Consider the following 18,119-nt stretch of genomic DNA (forward strand, 5'->3'; position numbering starts at 1 on the left):
TGCTGTGTAAATTATGTTAAACGTTTGTCAATTTGTGTGATTTGTCTTGTCTGTGGATAGGCAAAAAGGTGCGAAAGGGGTTAACCCGTCCATGGTCACGCGCTATTAACTCCAATAAATGTCAAAAAGAAAAGAATGGGGTTGGTTGTCCGAGGTGTGGATTTGTGGCCATGTTCAATGATTTGAACGTCTGAGATAATGCACTGTATTAATAGATTTCCTTTTGTGTTGAAAAGTAATGCATCTAAAAATGTTTTAGTTTTCGGCGGGTTTTTAAAGTAGGTTGTTCCTTAGATCTCAGCTCCTCTCTGTTTTTTAAGAGACAAAAACCTAACACGAAGATGTAAAGGAAAAGCGTAGGACAAGTTCTTCTCTTTTCGTTAAAGAGGAAAATGACTAACAATGGGTGTGGCTAAAATGAAAAACGTAAAAAGGGCGGCTAATAAATCGGTTTCAATATATCAAAGACTTAAATTTCAATTTTTTTCAAATTTCCTGCCATTTAAATGCACTCCTTCGTCCGAGGGATTTTCCAGGGGGGAGGGGGGGGATGCGTGGGTATGGGTGTATGGGGTCCGAGGACCCCATTGTTATGGTTGGCTGGTAAATGATGCGCAAGTGGGGTTGGTTGGACATCGTGGCATTCGCTGCAGAATTGTGCCTTTTTGAGTGAGCCAAGAATTGAATATTTCTCCTCGCCTTTCTCTCTTCCGAGTATTTTTTCCCACTTCTCTGGCGGGTCTATCCAATTTTTTCTTTGGCGACAGACAACGACGCAATTCTTTAGCATTTTATTTCAATTTTCCTTGGGTTCGGGGAGTTGGAGGAGTCAACGCAGTGTACAGCACATTTACTGCCTCATCTATTTAATACCATAAATAATTGCATCTAATTAAATATGCTCAAATGAAAATGTCCGCTTTTCTTTCTCTTTTTTTTTGCTCACCCCTGTCCAGGACTTTTTCGCTTTCCTTTCTTTTTTTTTTTAAACCATCGCAACTACGTGCCATGAGTTGGCTGCAGTTGACGCGTGATGGAGCGAATGTCATTCGAAATGAAATTCAAGTTCCAATTTGGACCCGCCAGGCAAAAAAAAAAAATACAAAAAAATATGGGGGGAGGAGGCGGTGGAAAATAGCGCGGAAAATGGGAAAAGATTGGGTGCCAAGGAGAAATTAAGTAGCAGCGGGCAAAGGGAAAAAGAATTTAATAGTTTTCAATTAGGAATCGTTTGCAGCCTTTTCTTTTCGCACCCTCTCTGTTTTTCCCTTTCCTTTATGGCACACACTTGATGCCACAACGCCACTCCCCCGCATTTCCACACTTTTCCACCGCCCTTATCCAAGTGTCAAGCAAATGAAGTCACGACTCGTCCTCCCACTTTTGTCAGTTTCGTTATTTTTCCTTCGCTTTTGCTTATCAGATACCCTGTACGGATTTTAATTGCGAAAAAGGAGTAGTTTTGTAATTAGGAATGTTGATGTTGCAGCAATTGCTACATTTTAATATTGTATATTGTTATCAAGGTTTTCAGAAGGGTAGACTTGCTTTGACATTGACTTTACACAAAATAAATAATAATTCCTTTGAAATTTGTTATTATTCACATTTGAGTTTATCTAATGAAAATGTTTTAATTGACTTAATACAAAGCAAAAATTTAATCAAAAACCAAAAATCACTGGGCATAAATAATTCGATTCTTAAGAAAATATCCTTACATTCTTCAGTGTTCTCCTGCCCCTGTTGTTGCTTTTGCTGCTTTTAATTCAACGTAAATTTTATTTTATTTTAATTTCGCTGCAATTCTTTTAGCACACTCCTGCCGTTCTGTCCCTTTCTGTCTTTTGATCTCCTTCTCCTTCTTACACACAACTGGTTCTCTTTATGAACCCAGCGCTGTTCTTGAAGTATTTTTTCTGTTTTGTTGGTGTGTATTTTTTTATTGAAATGATGTCCCGTGTATTTTGTCACGTGACTTTCATTTCACTAAAATTGTCAAGCATTTAGCGTGTAATTATTGCTGGCATAGCTTTAATTAAATAAATATTCGGCAAGGCCAAGCATAAACATTTCAGGTAAAAGTGAAGCATGATTAAATAGAAATATGTATTCAATAATATAAATAATAATAGTAATTTAAATAAGTTACTAGTCTATTGTTTTTTTTTTAACAACTATTTTCATCAAGTGCAACTAACTAAATACTTACTAACATTTCGATTAGAAACCAATAAATAAGCCTAAAATATTTGCAACTAACTTTCAGAGACACTTAACTTCTGGCTTGTTTCGGGAACTGGAATATTTATGGTGACCCCTGCGAAACTTTCACCCCAACTTCAGAATTCCAGGGGCAATCAATGCAGAGGGCCAAAAGAAACAAGTCAAGACAGTTACCTAAATAACTTTGCAGCAGCAGCAGCAACAGTCGAGGAGGAAAAACGGTGGAAAACGAGGCAAAAACAACGGCAAACAACGCAGGGGAGTTCGCGGAAAATTAACGGCAAGACCGATGGAAAAGTAAGTAAAGTGGGAAAAGCCGGCGAAAAGTTATTGAGCAACGACCTAAAACAACAAAATCCTTAGCCGCTGAATTTCTAGCCTGTAATGGTTCGATGAATTTATTACTTTTGATGTTCAAACACGAAAACTGCTGCAGGCCATAAAACAAGGTCTCCAGACCACCAATATTTCCCATTTTCCCCATCGTTTTACTTCATCAGACTTTGGCAGAGTGAAGCAAATGCTATTAAAAGTTTACATGTCTCAATTGAGTGTTAAGAGATTAGTTGGTATAAAATATTTATAGAATTTCAACGGAAAAGTTGAGCAGACAGCGGATAACAATTGTTGGCAAACAGGTGAAACGGGGATTTGAAAGAACGCAAATACAATTATACATCTCAACGGAGCCATTTCAAATACGTCAGTACACAAACGCATTCGATGATGATCTATATATTTTAAACTTTGTATTAACGAGACAAGTTCTAGTAAGGTCACTTAAATGGTGCTCACAGATTTCAAACAACTATTACGAGCTATGTTCATAAACTAGTTTTAACCTTGTCGCAAAATTTTTGCGATGCACGAAATGACAACCACAATTAAAACTCATAAAAATTACGGCAAAAAGATACATCCAGATAGATGCACATAATAGGATTTAAACAACGATTTGGCGTGCGAAATGAAATTTCCCCAGTACTTTGTAGACATATATATTTGGAGATTTATTCCGACAACCGACATTGTAGTGACAGTAGCACAATGGCAGGGTCCATCCGTTTCAGAATGGGTCCAATTACACTATTGCTTTCGATACTCTTGGTTCATAGTTGTCGAGCCGAAAAGCCGTACAGTGTGGAGCTAAACACCTTTACGATGGACGACACCATCGAAAATCAGGAAAATTGGGTAGACTGGGGAACGCTGAGTATGAAAAAGGTCTCACGAAATCAATTTGTGGTTAGCGGAGACTTTGAATTCAAACTCAATATGGCCGATGAGCAGAAGGTAAGTGATTTGAAATATATCGTATATATACCTTCTTCCGAGCAACTTTCCTGCAAATCTTTATTTAACAATCGTTAATATATTTCATTTTAGATTGTTCTCATGGTTTATGTCTACGATTCCAATGCCAATCAAAGGGGTTCGATGGTAATGGCTGTTAAAAAGCCGTTCTGTCAGTTCATTAAAGAGGATGAGGACTCGTATCCAAGCATACAAAAGGCTTCCAATTTACCGGATCAGGATACATGCCCATTTCCGAAAGGCAAATATACTATCGATAACTACGAATTGGAGACCAATTTCCTACCGGACAATGCACCCAAAGGCGACTATCTGTTGCAGTTATCCTTGTTGGATCGTGAGGTCCCAGTAGCAGGACTTGTGGCTACTGTTACCCTGACTTAAGGGTATATAAACATTTTTTTTCTTAATTTTTTTTTTTATATAGTGATTTTTGATATGTTCCGGGTGGATCCATATGACACGACAAGCGTTCTTCTTCTTCATATTTAAGTTTACTTTTACCTTGAATATCAATATAATGACTTCACTTTCAAAGACAAAAATATTTCGTTATGGCTTACGATATGTTGGGAATAAGAATGGGGTAGCCAGTCATCAAGTGCAATACGCTTGAAATGACAAACACAAATTCAATTGCACCGCAAAATTTCAGCTTCAACACCTCATCTAATTGAAATTTCTGCAATTTCTGTTGAGTGCGTGGCATATGTCTCATTGGCAACGCCCCATTCTGTTTTTCCATTTTTCCACTCAAGGCAAAGGCTCTTCAGAATAAATATAATTATATGTGCGCCACTTTTTTTCGTTCTTTATTTAATTTTTTTTTTTTTTTTGCTAAAAATGATTATCTTTGCATTACAATCCATTGATTCCACTTAAGCACCGCTAGAATGGCACCACATGCTGGGTGTTTGGGGGTTTTTCACACATATGCGACACTTAATTAACAAATATGCATTACAAACACCCGCAACGAGCAGCAATTGGTTGGTCATGTCATCCCAGAATCCCTCGGTATCAAATATCTAGTCCCCCGTTTTCCATCTCCGAAAAAGCCAGCTTAACCCTTTATTTGCCACGCCCCAGCAGAAAGACCCAGGAGTCCACAATGATAACCCCTCAAAGAGGGGGTTTTTCACGCAGGGTTGGCATGTGTTTAATTGAAAAATCATATGCAGCGCGCATAATTATGTTTATTGCAATAATCCGATGCAAATTTGCAAAAACTCAAACTGACACAATCACCGAAATGCTTTAGACGTTGGCAAACACCTACAGTGGCGTAGTGTTAAAAGGGGAATGTTAATCAAAGTCTAATATGTAAGAGGAAAGCATTGAAGAAGTAGCTGAATACTACAAAATACTTATGTACAATTGATTTTCTTATAAACAAGGTGTTTTGATTGCTTGCCAAAGATGCTGCCCCATTGTAAGTTAACCAACTACGCCACTGTTAAAACCCCACAGCCGCGGCACTAGGCAACCCCCCTGATTTCCACCCCCGTGCAACCGGTTGCTGTTGCAGCGACGCCCTTGCGCTTTTGTGCAACTGCAACTGCCTGGTGATTTGTGTTTATATCTACATCTGTACGTGTAGTTGTATCCGCCCGCCATCCATAACCGTATCCGTATCTGTATCTATATTGCTGCGACTGTATCTGCAACGGTGTTGTTGTTTTTGGCTGCTGGCGCGCATTAAATTGCTCTTTAAATTGCACATTTCAACGCCTACTGATTATGACAGATAATTATGTTATCGAGTGCCGCCACACGCCGCATTCAACCCTTTACCACCCACAGAATGGATCTTCCCTTGGCGAATGCATAAATGGCAAACAGGCTCATTTTAATCGTAAGGAAAATATATTTTAACTTGAGGGATGTCAGCTAAAATTAATGAAAATTAAATATGTATTTGTACATATTATTTTTCTCTGCCTTTTCCGTTGCGCATTCTAAAATATATATTTATTATATTATTTCCTTGAAGAAAACTCCTCTTTCTCCACCTTCCCAAAAGTCAAAGCAATGTGAACTCGGATTCAGTCAAGATTGAGATGGCAGCATGTGTTCGCTTTGGGGACAGGTGTAGTCCCTGCACAATCCACACCTTCTTGCCATTTCATTTCCGCAGGTACACATATTTTTAATCATCATTAACAATAATTCGAGAAATACTTTTAATTTTGTGTTCGCGGCAGGCTCAAGACGACATGTGGTCGCAACGGGGGCAGGGGTTTCAAGGGGGGCTTGGGTTTTGTTTTCTATTCCCCCTACTACCCCTTTTATATTTTTTTTCCCTCAATGACATTGCACTTACTGTCTTCGCCTTTAAGATTTATGAAAAAATGTTCCCACCCCCTCGGGGGAATTGTTTTCGACGCCTTTGCCCGCCTTCTGTTTCGTTGTTTTCTCTTAGGTTCGCTTCGCTTTTTTTTTTTTTTTTGTATTTTCTGGCATTTTCTTGTGTGCAATATTAATTATTATGGGCGCCCCGCCACCCACACAAATAAATCATAAATTAAAAGCTGGGAAAGTGGCTGCCACACCCCCATCCGTTCGTTCGCTTAGACAATTTTTATCATTAAACGCATTTGATAATTAAAAATTGTCATTTTTTAGCAGCCCCCCCCTAACTTTGGAAAAAAATGAAAAATATTAAATTACCAAAGAGAGGGGGTTTCGGGTGAAGGGCATTTATCATTTTGCCAACTGTTTGTTTGATAAGGGAAAAGCGAACCAAAAAATATATATTAACGCATACAGACATAAATAAAAATTAATTGCTAAAGAGAGTGCGCGCGAAGGATGAAGTGGGAGGTAAAGTCACATAAATATTACTTAAAATAGATTCGAAAAAGCCGAAAAGTGCCAGGCCAATCTCTTCATTCACCTTTTCCGGTTGGCTTTTTCAAAGGTTTCATTTCATTAAGTTCTACAAGCTCTTCGATTGCCTCGCAAAAGATAAAAAGAAAGAGAATATGTACAAGAAACAGAAAGCCGTGGAAAACCAATGTAGACAACCGTTAAAAGTAATGCCAAAAGTGGAAACCATTATAATTGTTGTTAAATGAACCAGATAGCGATGGCAGACGGAAGTGGAGCGGGGAAATGCGGAAAAGCTCACGGCAAATGTGTTTCCAATTGATGGAAGCCCGCCCGTTCAATTGGCAAGGTTTCCTTCGCCGGCGAAAATGGCAACAGAAATAAACAGTTAGCATGGATGAAAGAAAATGGGGGGGAAATATATCCTGAAAGGACACAGACGTGAAAGTGTATTTCCATTTAAAGTGATTCAATGCGTAGATAACAAAAGTACTTGAAAAGAAATTTGTGTGTATTTTATAAATACATACTATTAATTAGTATTTGTTTCTTTATATTCTTTATGTCCTACAGGATATTTACCACATTTTACCAGCGCCAATTTCTTCCCCTTGCGAAACAATTTTCCAAGCCCTGGCATTTTACGCGCTATTACCACTTTTCGAAGCAATAAAATATTATTAAAATTATATTTCGCCTGCCGTGCGCACACAAAAGCACAGACCGAGAATCTCGTGGCTGTAAATCAACGTCTCGATGGCATTAAAATAAAATTTTAATGCCGCCACCGAGAGGAAGACGGCACTAAAACGAATATTCGTAGAAAGTGAAGAAAGCGAAGAGCGGGTGTAATTTCTCTGGCGCGTTTTTGATCGAAAACTTTTTCACGTCTGTAGTTTTGTGGGTGTTGCCCGCCCGCTTACCACCAAAAAGGGCTCATCATTTCCACCTTGGTTACAGTGCAATGCCAAAAATTTATTTGAATTTATCTGCTCCACCAAAAATATCTGCCGTGGCTCGTCTGAGCGCCTTTTTGGCTCATTTTCCTCGTACTTGAGGGCAAATAATTGTAAATATTTGATACACAATAAGGCAATAAAAATAAAATTGAAAATTTTTCGCTTTGTGCTACGTTGCCTTTTATTGTTATCATCATCATCGTCATCATCTTCTTCCCCATTTCGTCTGGGATTGTGTCGTAAAGGAAATTGATACATAAGTCATTTTTATTGGCATATTCTTTTGTGTAATTACGTTGCAGGTAATTTAAATTTCCGTTTCGGATTTTCTCCGCGACTGCTTTTGCATGCTGGAAATAATTTATGCCTGATGAAAAAGCCTATTAAAAATTATGTGTAATTTACGTAAATCATATCGATTTTCAACTCGAGTGGAGATAAAAAAAAAAGTCAGCCCACATTTTGCGGGTATAAGTACAATATTTGCCATCAAAAAGAGAGAGAGAAAAAAAAAAAACAATAAAATTTTGAAATAGATGCCGTTTTTTATTGATTCCGTATTCTGGCCCCCAGCATTATCCCGTTCAGTGTTCCTGGACGCTTTGAACAAGATGCTCCAGGACATTAACACAGATGCAATAGATGAAAATGATCTTGAAACAGTGCATGCTGAACTGCAGCAGGATTAAGTGGCCAGGGGACATGGCTGGTGGATTTTTTGAGATCTCGAAGTCAACTAAAACTTGAACCAATTACGAACGGGCTCCTATTTCCACATTTTTCTTTTCTTTTCAGAAACGAAATTATTCTGACGTTATAGACAAAGTGAACGTGTGTTAAATAAATGTTATTTAAATTATTAATTTAATAAATATCAATATAACATAATTGCTTAGCAAAAAACAAAAAAAAAAAAAAATAAGAAAGTTTCACTGACTCCGCCACTTAACCGTTCAATTTGGGGTTCCAACAATCCGCCACAATTGGCCCCCTATATCCCTTTATCCCCTACCATTTTACTCTGTACTACCTATGTGCACTTTCCCCAGCTTTTTTGGTGCAAAGTTTTTGCGGCTTTTTCAATATTTTATGAGTCAAGCTTTTGCGTTAACACCTTAAGTACGGAGGGCGTTGCGGTCGGAAGGAGGGTGAAGCGAACCCCTTTCTCAAAGAGAAAGTGTGTCTTAGTGTGTGTGTGTGTGTGTGGCAGGAAATAACGCGCAAGTTGTAAGTTTTAACTAGCGAACAACTTGCGTTGGACCAAGACCCGGATTCAGGACCCCCTTCTCCGTATCCTTGTGCAAACGCCGCCCATGGAAACCGCAAAATCGAGCCCGAAAAGCGGGCAAACCGGGGTTAAGGAAGGCTGAATGCAAGGAAGGAAGAAGGAAGCAAGGACGACTGTTGCGCCTGTTGAGCAAGGACGTGTCTTTGTTGTTGCCGTGGTTGCAATGAAGCATCGAATATTGCACACAAGCAAACCGGATAGCCCCCACCGTCTAAACTTTCTCCGCACTTCATTTCCCTTTGATTTCTCGAGAACAGGTGAAAAAATTACGCAAAAATATTTTTATATATATGGCTTATATGCTTCATGCTAGTTTTTGATCAAATTTTGGTATACGATCTTGAGGGATTTTAGATGTAAAACTGTGCACATTTTATAACTTTTTTCTTCTCTGTGTAGCACATTGTAGACGTCAACAGCGATTTATTTCCCAGGCAACTTAAGTACGCCGCTTCTCTGCCCGGAACAATGCCCATTCATATGGCCACGCCCACACGCCCCCTCAAACACAATCACCCATACACAATCTTGCTAGGAAATAGAGAAATCCAAGTGTGAGGCATTTTTGGCGCTCCAACTCAATGAGTCGAAATTAAACAATGCAAAAGATTAAGTGCAGATTTGGGACTTTATCTGCTTGTGCCATAAATTGGTATTTAAGGGATACCTCACAAATGTCTATAGCACACATACACGTACACAGCGTAATATACACAGACAAATTTAGGGAATAAGAGCTATGTATGTATGTATGTGGGTGGCGCCTTCAAGTATGCTGCAAAGTTTGCTTTGCCAACAATAGATCACAGCACCCAAACACAACCACACTAAATTGGTTGCTTCCTTTTTGCAGGTGGCAACTCTGACGGAAAAAAGGGGAGAACCCAGTACCGAGAAAGCCAAATGCAGCACAAGTTTTCCGTTTTGTTGTTTACCAATACAGTTTACCGCTTGTGGAAAATTTGGAAAGGGTGAAGAGCGCTAAAACATGCACAAGATTAATTGCAATCGGTGTTTTGGCATATGTTTTATACTTTGTCTTCGGCTTTTGCCTCAACTTCTCCTTACTGTTTTGTGTGTTTGGGTTTTCTTTGTACAGGAAGTTTTTTGCAAACAGCGAAAAATGGGATGAGTAGGGCGGAGAGGGATATATTATTTCCCCGGCCAGGTGAGTGCACTTGGCACTTGAGAAGGTAATTAAGCAACTATTTATGGGGGGGTTTTGGCGCAGAGACACCAAACACATGTAGTGAAAAGTTCCTCCAGCGAATGAACCAAGCAAATTTTTACGAAATTTGCATTTTAAATTGTTCAATATAATCAAAAACATTTTTTTGATAACATTGATTACATATGTGAAGGCGTCCTTTCAAATGCAGAAGTTCAATGCACGCATATTTTTCGACAATTTTGTGTAATGTAAAAAGTAAAAAAAATATATATCATATTCATACATATATCATAAAGATGTATGCTTTTAAATTTTAAACAGTTTACCATTCATAACTCCCCCTGCCAATAGTTATTATAGCCAGATCTCTCAGCCAGATTGGCCTCTTAAATGCCTGCTCCTTTGTTCCATTGTTCAGCTGGATTTTCCCAGTGCCTCCTCCTCTGGCGTTGCTTATTCAATTTCATTTGCAGGCCAGGACCATAATTCGATTGCCTCATGTCTTAATGGCATAATCCTGGCAACAATAACAACACACATTGTTTGGGGCTTCCTTTCATCCTGTCCTCGCACAGCAGCCCCATATGAACTTGCGAGCATTGCTTCCTTCCCTCCTGACATCAACACCATATCACTTTGATTACTTTATTATTGGTGGGCATGCACACCTTGCCGCCCCCTCCTACATTATTTATTTCCCCCGATTTTTCCCCACTGATTATGGTACTTCCCCTTCGACGTAGCCTTCACTTCCCATTCCACCACAAATTCCTGGCATTATCCCACTTTACTTATTAGAAGCAATCATACAACGGGTCCAACCCCGTCGCAAAAAAAAAAAAGTGTTTGGGAGTTGGGCGGTGTTTTTGGTGGAGTGAAAGAAGACGCAGCAGCTGAAGAAGCAGCCAAGAAAAATAAATCATTTTTTCTGTTTTTGTTGTTGATTTATGCGTTTATTCGATGTCCCTCCCTCCGAAATCGTCTTTCTTTTTTTGTCTATAAATGTATCTCTGGTTTTTTGTACACTTAAAATATGTAATTCATTGTTTAACAAGTTTAATATCAATATTTTGAATATTTTACATAAATCTTTTATTTGTTGTTGATATATTCGGTTAAATACAAAAAATCCATATTTTTTATGTTGTACTTTTGGTTTTTGAACTCCCTTATAATTCGATCTGAATTTGAATTATTTTATTATTATTTTCTGTGTACCGGCTGCACTTTAGCTCCTGTTGATAATGAGCCAAATCATTTTTCGTGAGATAAATTTCGCCTCGACTATGGCGGCATATAAGTAGCTGGAAAACTTATGTTCTGACCTGGCCCCAAACTCTGGTTCCTAAGCTAGTTACTATGCTTTTGTCTGGCAAGTCATTCAGTAGTGGCCACCCGCCCCCTTGACGTCCCTTCGCTCACCTTGAGGAAAATGGTTGGGGGAAATGGGTGGGAAAGCGAGAGAGGGGAAGTTGGCGTCGACAAGTTCGAGTTTTGGTGCGCTCCTTGAAAGCGTTATAAATCATTGACATGATTAAGCGACGCGGCACGACACGACATCCTTTTGTTGTAGTTGTAGTGGAAGAATATATACATACATACATTCATCCATATTTTATATGAGTGTGTTCGTGTGTGTGTGTGTGTATGAATAGTGGGGAAGGGGTTAGTGGCGAGGAGAAAGTTTTTCAACCATCCAGGGAGGTAATGGGGGAAAATGATAATTTAATATCGAAAATTGCTTTTATTGAGTTAATTTGTAAGTTGATTTGGGATTGGAGTGAGCTTACAAAAGGTACTTAAAATTCCATGAGTATTTGGAATTCAATAATAAATTGCTTAAGTAGCATATGCATTTTCTTAGAAGCACTTACAACTTTTAGACTCAAAAAATGTGTATGTTTTTTGCTGTCCAATTTTGCGATCCATTTAAAGCCGTTTTCAATATCCCTATGGAAGATGACTCCCCTGAGCCGCATGGTAAATTCGTATGAAAATTGTGGAATATCCGCGCTTTTCAATGCAACCAGCAGCTTGGGCAGTCATAGTCGTCGTCGTCGTTTTATATTTTATATTTTTTTCCACCCAGGAGCACTTGAAAATGCGATACTCATCCGCCACTTTGGCCCCGGCATCTTACATAATATTCCGTTTGCCTTTGCACTTGTGTCTCCCGCCTTTTTCCATACTCATACCCAGACCTTTTTTCCGGAGATTTTCCCATACCAATTTTCCCTTTTTCCTTGGCGCTCTCTCACACATCAAACATATTTATGTGTACTTTAAGAAACTTTGCTAATATGTTAAAACTGTTCATTGACACCAAAAAATGAGCAAAAAGCGTGCCAGCATAAAAAAGGCCATGGAAGAAAATAAGGGAAGGGGTTCAAGTGCTTTTCAGCGCCCCCTTACCATTTTCCTAACCCCTCTGTTTGAGTTTCGCTTGCATGGAGGAGATTTTACTCATATGTATGTGTTTGCAGTGTTGGAAAACACAAACACAAACTGTGAGCTTATTAAACGCCAGGCGCCCCCCTTTTTACAAAGGAGGCGGGCGAAGGGAGTTCTAGTCAAATAGCAGAAATAGAAACAACCGGAACAAACTTTGTTTGCCGCTTCTGCAATATTAACTGTTAATTATGGCAGCCATTTTCACCCATAGCCCCGCCCCCAATTTACATCCCACTACCCGCCCTCCATTTTTCGTCTGTCAATATTTGTTGAAACACTTTCTGATAGGCGAAAATGGTTTTTGAATATGCCCGAAAAGTTGTGCAATTGCAGAAATTCACAATTGCAATTGCTTCCACGCTCACTATTTTATTAGAAAAGTTTCCATCAACGATCCGGACAGCTCCCCCAAAATGTTTGACTTTATGCGCTATTTTTTAATATTTATTATGGTTGATTGCGATTCCTCGAAAAAGTCAGTGGGATTCAGACCAAAGGGTCCCCCCTTTTCGTTTGCTTTGCGGCGGGCAAAAATGGTCGAAGAAGTGAAAAGTGGAAAACGGAAAAAAAAATATTGTAAAAGTTTAGACAGAGGGATGACTGCATTCACGCATTATAATTTAAGTGAAACATAAATATTGATATAATAAATTAATTTCTGTTAAATGGAAAAATGGAAACCAAAGTCTGGCGGAGAAAATGCCAGACTGGTCTAAACAGTCTATGCGCAGATGCCCTATTTTCAAGATTTTTTAACGTTAATGCTTTTCGCTGTATAGCAAAAAACGAAAAAACCCAAGCTTACACTGTAAATAAGCAATAATTTGCACTAAATTTTAACATTCAAGCTTTCGTTAATTATTTTCCTGTTCATAGAATGTAATATTATATATTACATATTTTATTTCCCAGCTAAATCAATATACGGCCAAACTTTTTCGATATCTACGGGATGTCTATGTTGTTTAAAGATCTCCAAACAATGAACTTGAGTTTCCTTTCCACTGGGAATAATAATTTAATTTTTCGACAAAATAACAAATGACGACAATGGCATTTTGCTTCCCCATTCTGCGGCGCATGAAAATTTGCCAACCTATTGTCTTTAAATGGAAAATTCAATTTGTATTTCGCGAGGAAAAAAAGAGGGGAAGCTGAGTTGTAGACGACATTTGATGCCATTGCATTTGGGTAATACAACCCCCATTGCAAAGTCGCAAATCTTAGGCTGTCCTTCTCGAGTGGTGACCCCGATCTCCTTCCACTATTTTCTGTTAATTTAAAATTCAAATTGATTCTGTCGCTGCCCATTTTCCAATTTTTGTTTGTTTTTCATTGGCTTCTCGGTGTGTTTTTTCTTTGCGTTCCGTCCTGAATGAAATTAATTGGTGTGAAATGCAATTATCTTCTTACAAGTGATTTCCTTCATACTTCACCTCCATATTTTGAAGCAGTCTCCTTTGGTTTCAGCATAGTTTATAAACTATTTATGGACCGTACAACAAAAAAAAAAGGGTCAACTTAACTATGCAACCTCTTTTTCTGGGCACATAACTTCGATGATGTCTTCGACGTTCAGGTTCCGAGACAACAAAGAGTGCAGAAAAGGAAAAGCATCTTGGTTGGCCTGTGCAAAGTTTGCAATTCTTGTGGGAACACTTGATCATAAGTTGCACATTTTTCACTGATTTATTCTGGCCTTCCCTTGTTTTTTTTCTCTTTCTTTTTTTTTTTTTTGTTTTGTTCGTAGCATCATCATCTTTTGCATACTCCCAGGTAGATGGCAAAAATTTATAGAGTCCGCCGGAAGCGGAAACCTTGTTTCAGCTCCTTGTGCTCCTTGTGATTCCTGTCCTTCCTGCCGTGCATTTCACCCCCTTTATTCGTTGTTGATGTCCTGGCACTTGACTTTGGCCAACAAGCTCTTTTGGGCCATGAGCGATACGCCTGTTAAGCGAGTAGCCAAAGTTGCCAACTTTTGCAAGGTAGATAAAGCCGAGGAATGCCAGGCATGGCATGGCATGGGGTTAACTCGTATGTCACATCCTCTGCGCTCTCAGAGGGTTAATCCATCGATTGGTCGGAGGGGGTGGGGAGCTAGTGGAATGTCCGTCGACGGCATGAAGGGTCACCAAAAACAGGAAAGAGTACCGGTCAAAAGTGCATGTTGCGGAGTGCACAGAGTGGATTAGATTAAGCAGGTGAAATGTTGTTGATGAACCACCAAAGGACTTTGGGTAAGCATTTACTTAAAAAAAAGGCTGAACATAATAAAGTATCTTGGAAATATTCCCGCTCTATATTAGACACACAAATTTCAACTAAACTTAAGCTTAAAACTTATGGCAGACATTGTCAACTTATTATGCAATCTTTAGCCAAGTCTTGGGCAAATCAATTCCCTTTAGTGGCATTTTCCACATACTCTTAAGTATGCACTTGCAGCACCGTCTTAACCCGCTAGTTCCCGGGCCCCAAAACTTATCCCCAACCACTTGGAGTACGGACACAACAACCCACACGACACACCGCTGATATGCCACAAATTTGTCGTTGCCTTTGTTGTTGTTTTGCTGCTAAGACAAACACACCTTCGGGTGTTCTTTCAAGTGGGTGGTGGCAGGTGATTTTGGGTGTCTTTTCCGAGGGATTTTGGCTGAAGCGATACAAAGTTGAGACGAGCGGTAGATAAAAGTTAGTTTTTTGTTGACTTCAAATGCACAGCAATTCTCTCTAGCCACGCTCCGCCCATCTTTTTGTGAGGCTGTCATGTGTCTTCTACACCAGCACACGCACACACACACACACACACACACACTCGAAGCGTGTGAATTATTAAAATCTAATAAACCACAAGATTTTATGTTACACGAAACTCGTTCATCGTCGTCGTCGCCTTTCCAGCCAAAGTTCGTGTGGTTTTCTTTGGTTACGGTATTGAACCTTAAATTAAGTTTGAACATAACTTCCGCCTCAGCCGCACACTGGCAAACACACTTACACGCACTCTCATACTCACAGGATACCTTTTCTTGGGCTTGTTTACATAGGTAAGTTTAATTTTCCTGTAGCACACTTTTCGGCGCCCAACATGAAACATGTGCGTCCCAGCGATGCCACTTTTTGACCGTCAAAAATCACCAAATTCTAAATGCCTGCTGTTAAACTTGCAGTTTCTATCTTTTGTAAGATTAGTGATGTTACTGATTATTATTTAGATAGTGCGCTACAGAATTCGTAGCTAGCATACAATTATGTTTCAATAGTAAACACATAGACTTATTTACATATCGTAGTTAGTAGAGAACATACAAAGATGTACAAAAAAAAAAAAACATGTTAAATGCGCGGAATTATCAGTGTACTAAAAGCATTCACTTATAACAGCATAAATTGCTAAATATTTTGCACCCAAAAGCCGTTCAAAAGTGGCCAAATCCAACATCACTGGTGCGACCCTGCGTGTGTGTATGTATGTTCATAAATTTCCTTAATGTCTAAGTGTGAAAATCTTTGCCGTTCGATGGTGCTTTTCACACTTTCCGGACCTTAGCCTTAGCCCCATTGGCCCAGTGAAATCAAGCAGCAATGTGTAAACTTTCAATAGGTTCGTTAAAATTTTATGATTTTCCTGGCTGGTGGGGAAAACGTGTTGAAAATTGTTGAGCCACTTCCGCCCCAAGTTGTTGCTTTGCACACTGCTGTCGATGAGATTTTTAAGTATTTTCCTTCTATTTTTTTTTTTTGCGACGACCAAAAGTTTTTGTTTTATTTTTTTCTTATCTTTTTTTGGCTCAACTTTTCCCAGCACTTTTATTGGTATTTATAGAATATTTATACGCTATGGAAACGAAGCGGAAAGTTTAAAAAGTTGTTTGAATGCCCAGCTAAGGATTAAGTCCTTTTGATTGGATCTCAAGTTGCTGGTCATTTTTTGAGTGCTCGTTGATTGCCTCAAAATTATATGAGTTGCAGAACGAAAAAGATTTCGGGATATAAATAAGGAAAATAAATAAAAAACGATAGGAATCCATTGTGGGTTTTATAATTTTGGTACATTAATCCTTGCAATTTCCATTTGCATCTTTAGCAAGTACCATCCATCAACCATACCATTTAAATATTTTTCCAAGTTCTTTTGAAAGTTTTGAAACTTGGTGGCTGGGCTTTGACAGCTGCATGTACATATGTATGACTCCTAACCCCCGGTAACACAACGCCAGCCTGGCCAGCTAAATGCCTCTGGTGTTCTTCTCTTTTTGTGTAGGAAACAGCTGATTTGCCAGCTCTTCGTCCTGCAGATTCTTCAGCTTGTCTAGCACAAAAAGGTTTAAAAAAAAAAGTTGAGAACAAGAACTTGCACTGCTTGCAGGTTACAGGTAAAAAGTAACATCACAAGCTGAAGCAGCTGTCAAAATGACAGTTGAAAAAACATGGAGGACGGTGCAAAGGGCGTGAGAAGGGGGCTACTGCTATATAAGTTTCGCCCAGAAACTCAGGTGAGACTTTTGCTGCGCCTGTTTGAATGCAACATATTTCTGGACTTGGCAAAAAGGTGATGTAAGGGTAATGGTAAGGGTTAAGGGCGAAAAACAGCAGGGAAAACACAAGGCAGCCAGCCGTCAGTTGGTTTCAACTTTTGACTAAACTAATTATATGCGAAAAGAAATCAAAGCCCGTTTGTACTTGAGCACTTCTGCCCGTACACGCCCACAAGTGGACTCAATGTCTTTGTGCTCGCCACCTGCCCCCATTTCCATCACCCATTGCTCAACCTCTGTGCAACACCCAGTTTCGTTTGATGTGCGGCCCACAAAAGGCGATCGGCGGTTAGAGAACAACAATTGGAAAAAAAAACTCTTCTCCCATACTTGACTTTTCCACAACAACAATAATAGGCGAACAGAATAAAAAAAAAAACGCTAAGCAAAATACGCAAATATAAAGGAGAGGAAATCCAAAACTCAAGAGCTTTTCTGCACGCATTTTCAATAAATTTCTCAAGTGTTTCTCCGTTGTTGTTTCTGATTTGTTCGGATTTTTGGTACTTTTGGTGCTATTATTACTCTCGTCTTGAAATCATTTAAGCGGCAAACTTTGAAGTGTTGTTTAGGTTCGACTTCTTTTTTTTTTCATTTGTTCGCAAGTGATGTGATTCCCCGTAGATTTTCAATATTCATTAATTTAATGAACAATACTATTAATTTTGCTTATAAATTTTATAATTCAACCATTTAACTGACTGATTAGGTGTTAATGTGTTACCTTAGTAATTGTTCTTATTCATTATTCGTTTTTTGTACACCCCTTTTTCGTTCTCCTTTCTTGTAACTAATAACCTGTTGCCCTCCCACAGATTTTTGACCTGGGGCTCCTTAATGCCTACCCCCCCATGCCTCTGTTGCCCTGGAAAATCCGCTTGTCGGGCCTCCAGCACCATTTTCTCGAGTTGAACACCAAATCAACCATGCAAATTTCTTAAGCTCACCACAAGGCGGTGCCGCCCTCTCGGAAAAGCGGGGAAAATAACGCCACCCACTAGACAAAAAAGTCCGCGAGGCACAAAACAGGAAAAGCGGGAAAGTGGGAAAAGCTGAGCCAGCGAGGCGGCAAATGCGTCAACTTAATTAGCAGCGTCACGTTTTGCGGTACAAGGGGGGAAGTTAAAGATTGGGCAAGCATATTGTTGAATATTGTATTTTTTTTTTTATTCGTTTTGGGTGATGCTCCCCGAAAAAACACCCAACGCCCAAGCCACCAACCCCTCGATTCGGTTTCGTGCTAATTGTTGCGCCTCGCACAAAATTAATGAACTCAAGTTGTTTGCCGTTGTTTTCGGGAGGGTTTCCCTTGTTTTTTCTCCTTGTTATTTTCGGAGAAA

At 39.2% G+C, this 18,119-nt stretch overlaps 3 protein-coding genes and 1 long non-coding RNA gene across 6 annotated transcripts in view; 1 reads left to right on the forward strand and 3 right to left on the reverse strand.

The window, feature by feature from the left end:
* The window catches only part of lncRNA:CR44357 (long non-coding RNA:CR44357), a 239,347-nt gene that overhangs the window by 208,425 nt on the left and 12,803 nt on the right, over positions 1 to 18,119 (reverse strand). The gene's annotated exons all lie outside the window — the stretch shown is intronic.
* The window catches only part of CG1677 (uncharacterized protein), a 124,709-nt gene that overhangs the window by 93,787 nt on the left and 12,803 nt on the right, over positions 1 to 18,119 (reverse strand). The window lies entirely within an intron of this gene.
* Positions 3,265 to 4,078, forward strand: CheA7a (Chemosensory protein A 7a). The gene is made up of 2 exons (NM_132167.3): positions 3,265 to 3,519; positions 3,613 to 4,078. Exons 1-2 carry the CDS (start codon positions 3,298 to 3,300, stop codon positions 3,922 to 3,924), a joined length of 534 nt encoding a protein of 177 aa, NP_572395.2. The 5' UTR covers positions 3,265 to 3,297; the 3' UTR covers positions 3,925 to 4,078.
* CG42781 (uncharacterized protein) lies at positions 7,858 to 8,115 on the reverse strand. The gene has a single exon (NM_001201626.3). The coding sequence runs from the start codon at positions 8,030 to 8,032 to the stop codon at positions 7,913 to 7,915; it is 120 nt and encodes a 39-aa protein (NP_001188555.1). The 5' UTR covers positions 8,033 to 8,115; the 3' UTR covers positions 7,858 to 7,912.

The sequence above is a fragment of the Drosophila melanogaster genome, chromosome X (assembly GCF_000001215.4).
Source record: "Drosophila melanogaster chromosome X".
Taxonomy (NCBI): domain Eukaryota; kingdom Metazoa; phylum Arthropoda; class Insecta; order Diptera; family Drosophilidae; genus Drosophila; species Drosophila melanogaster.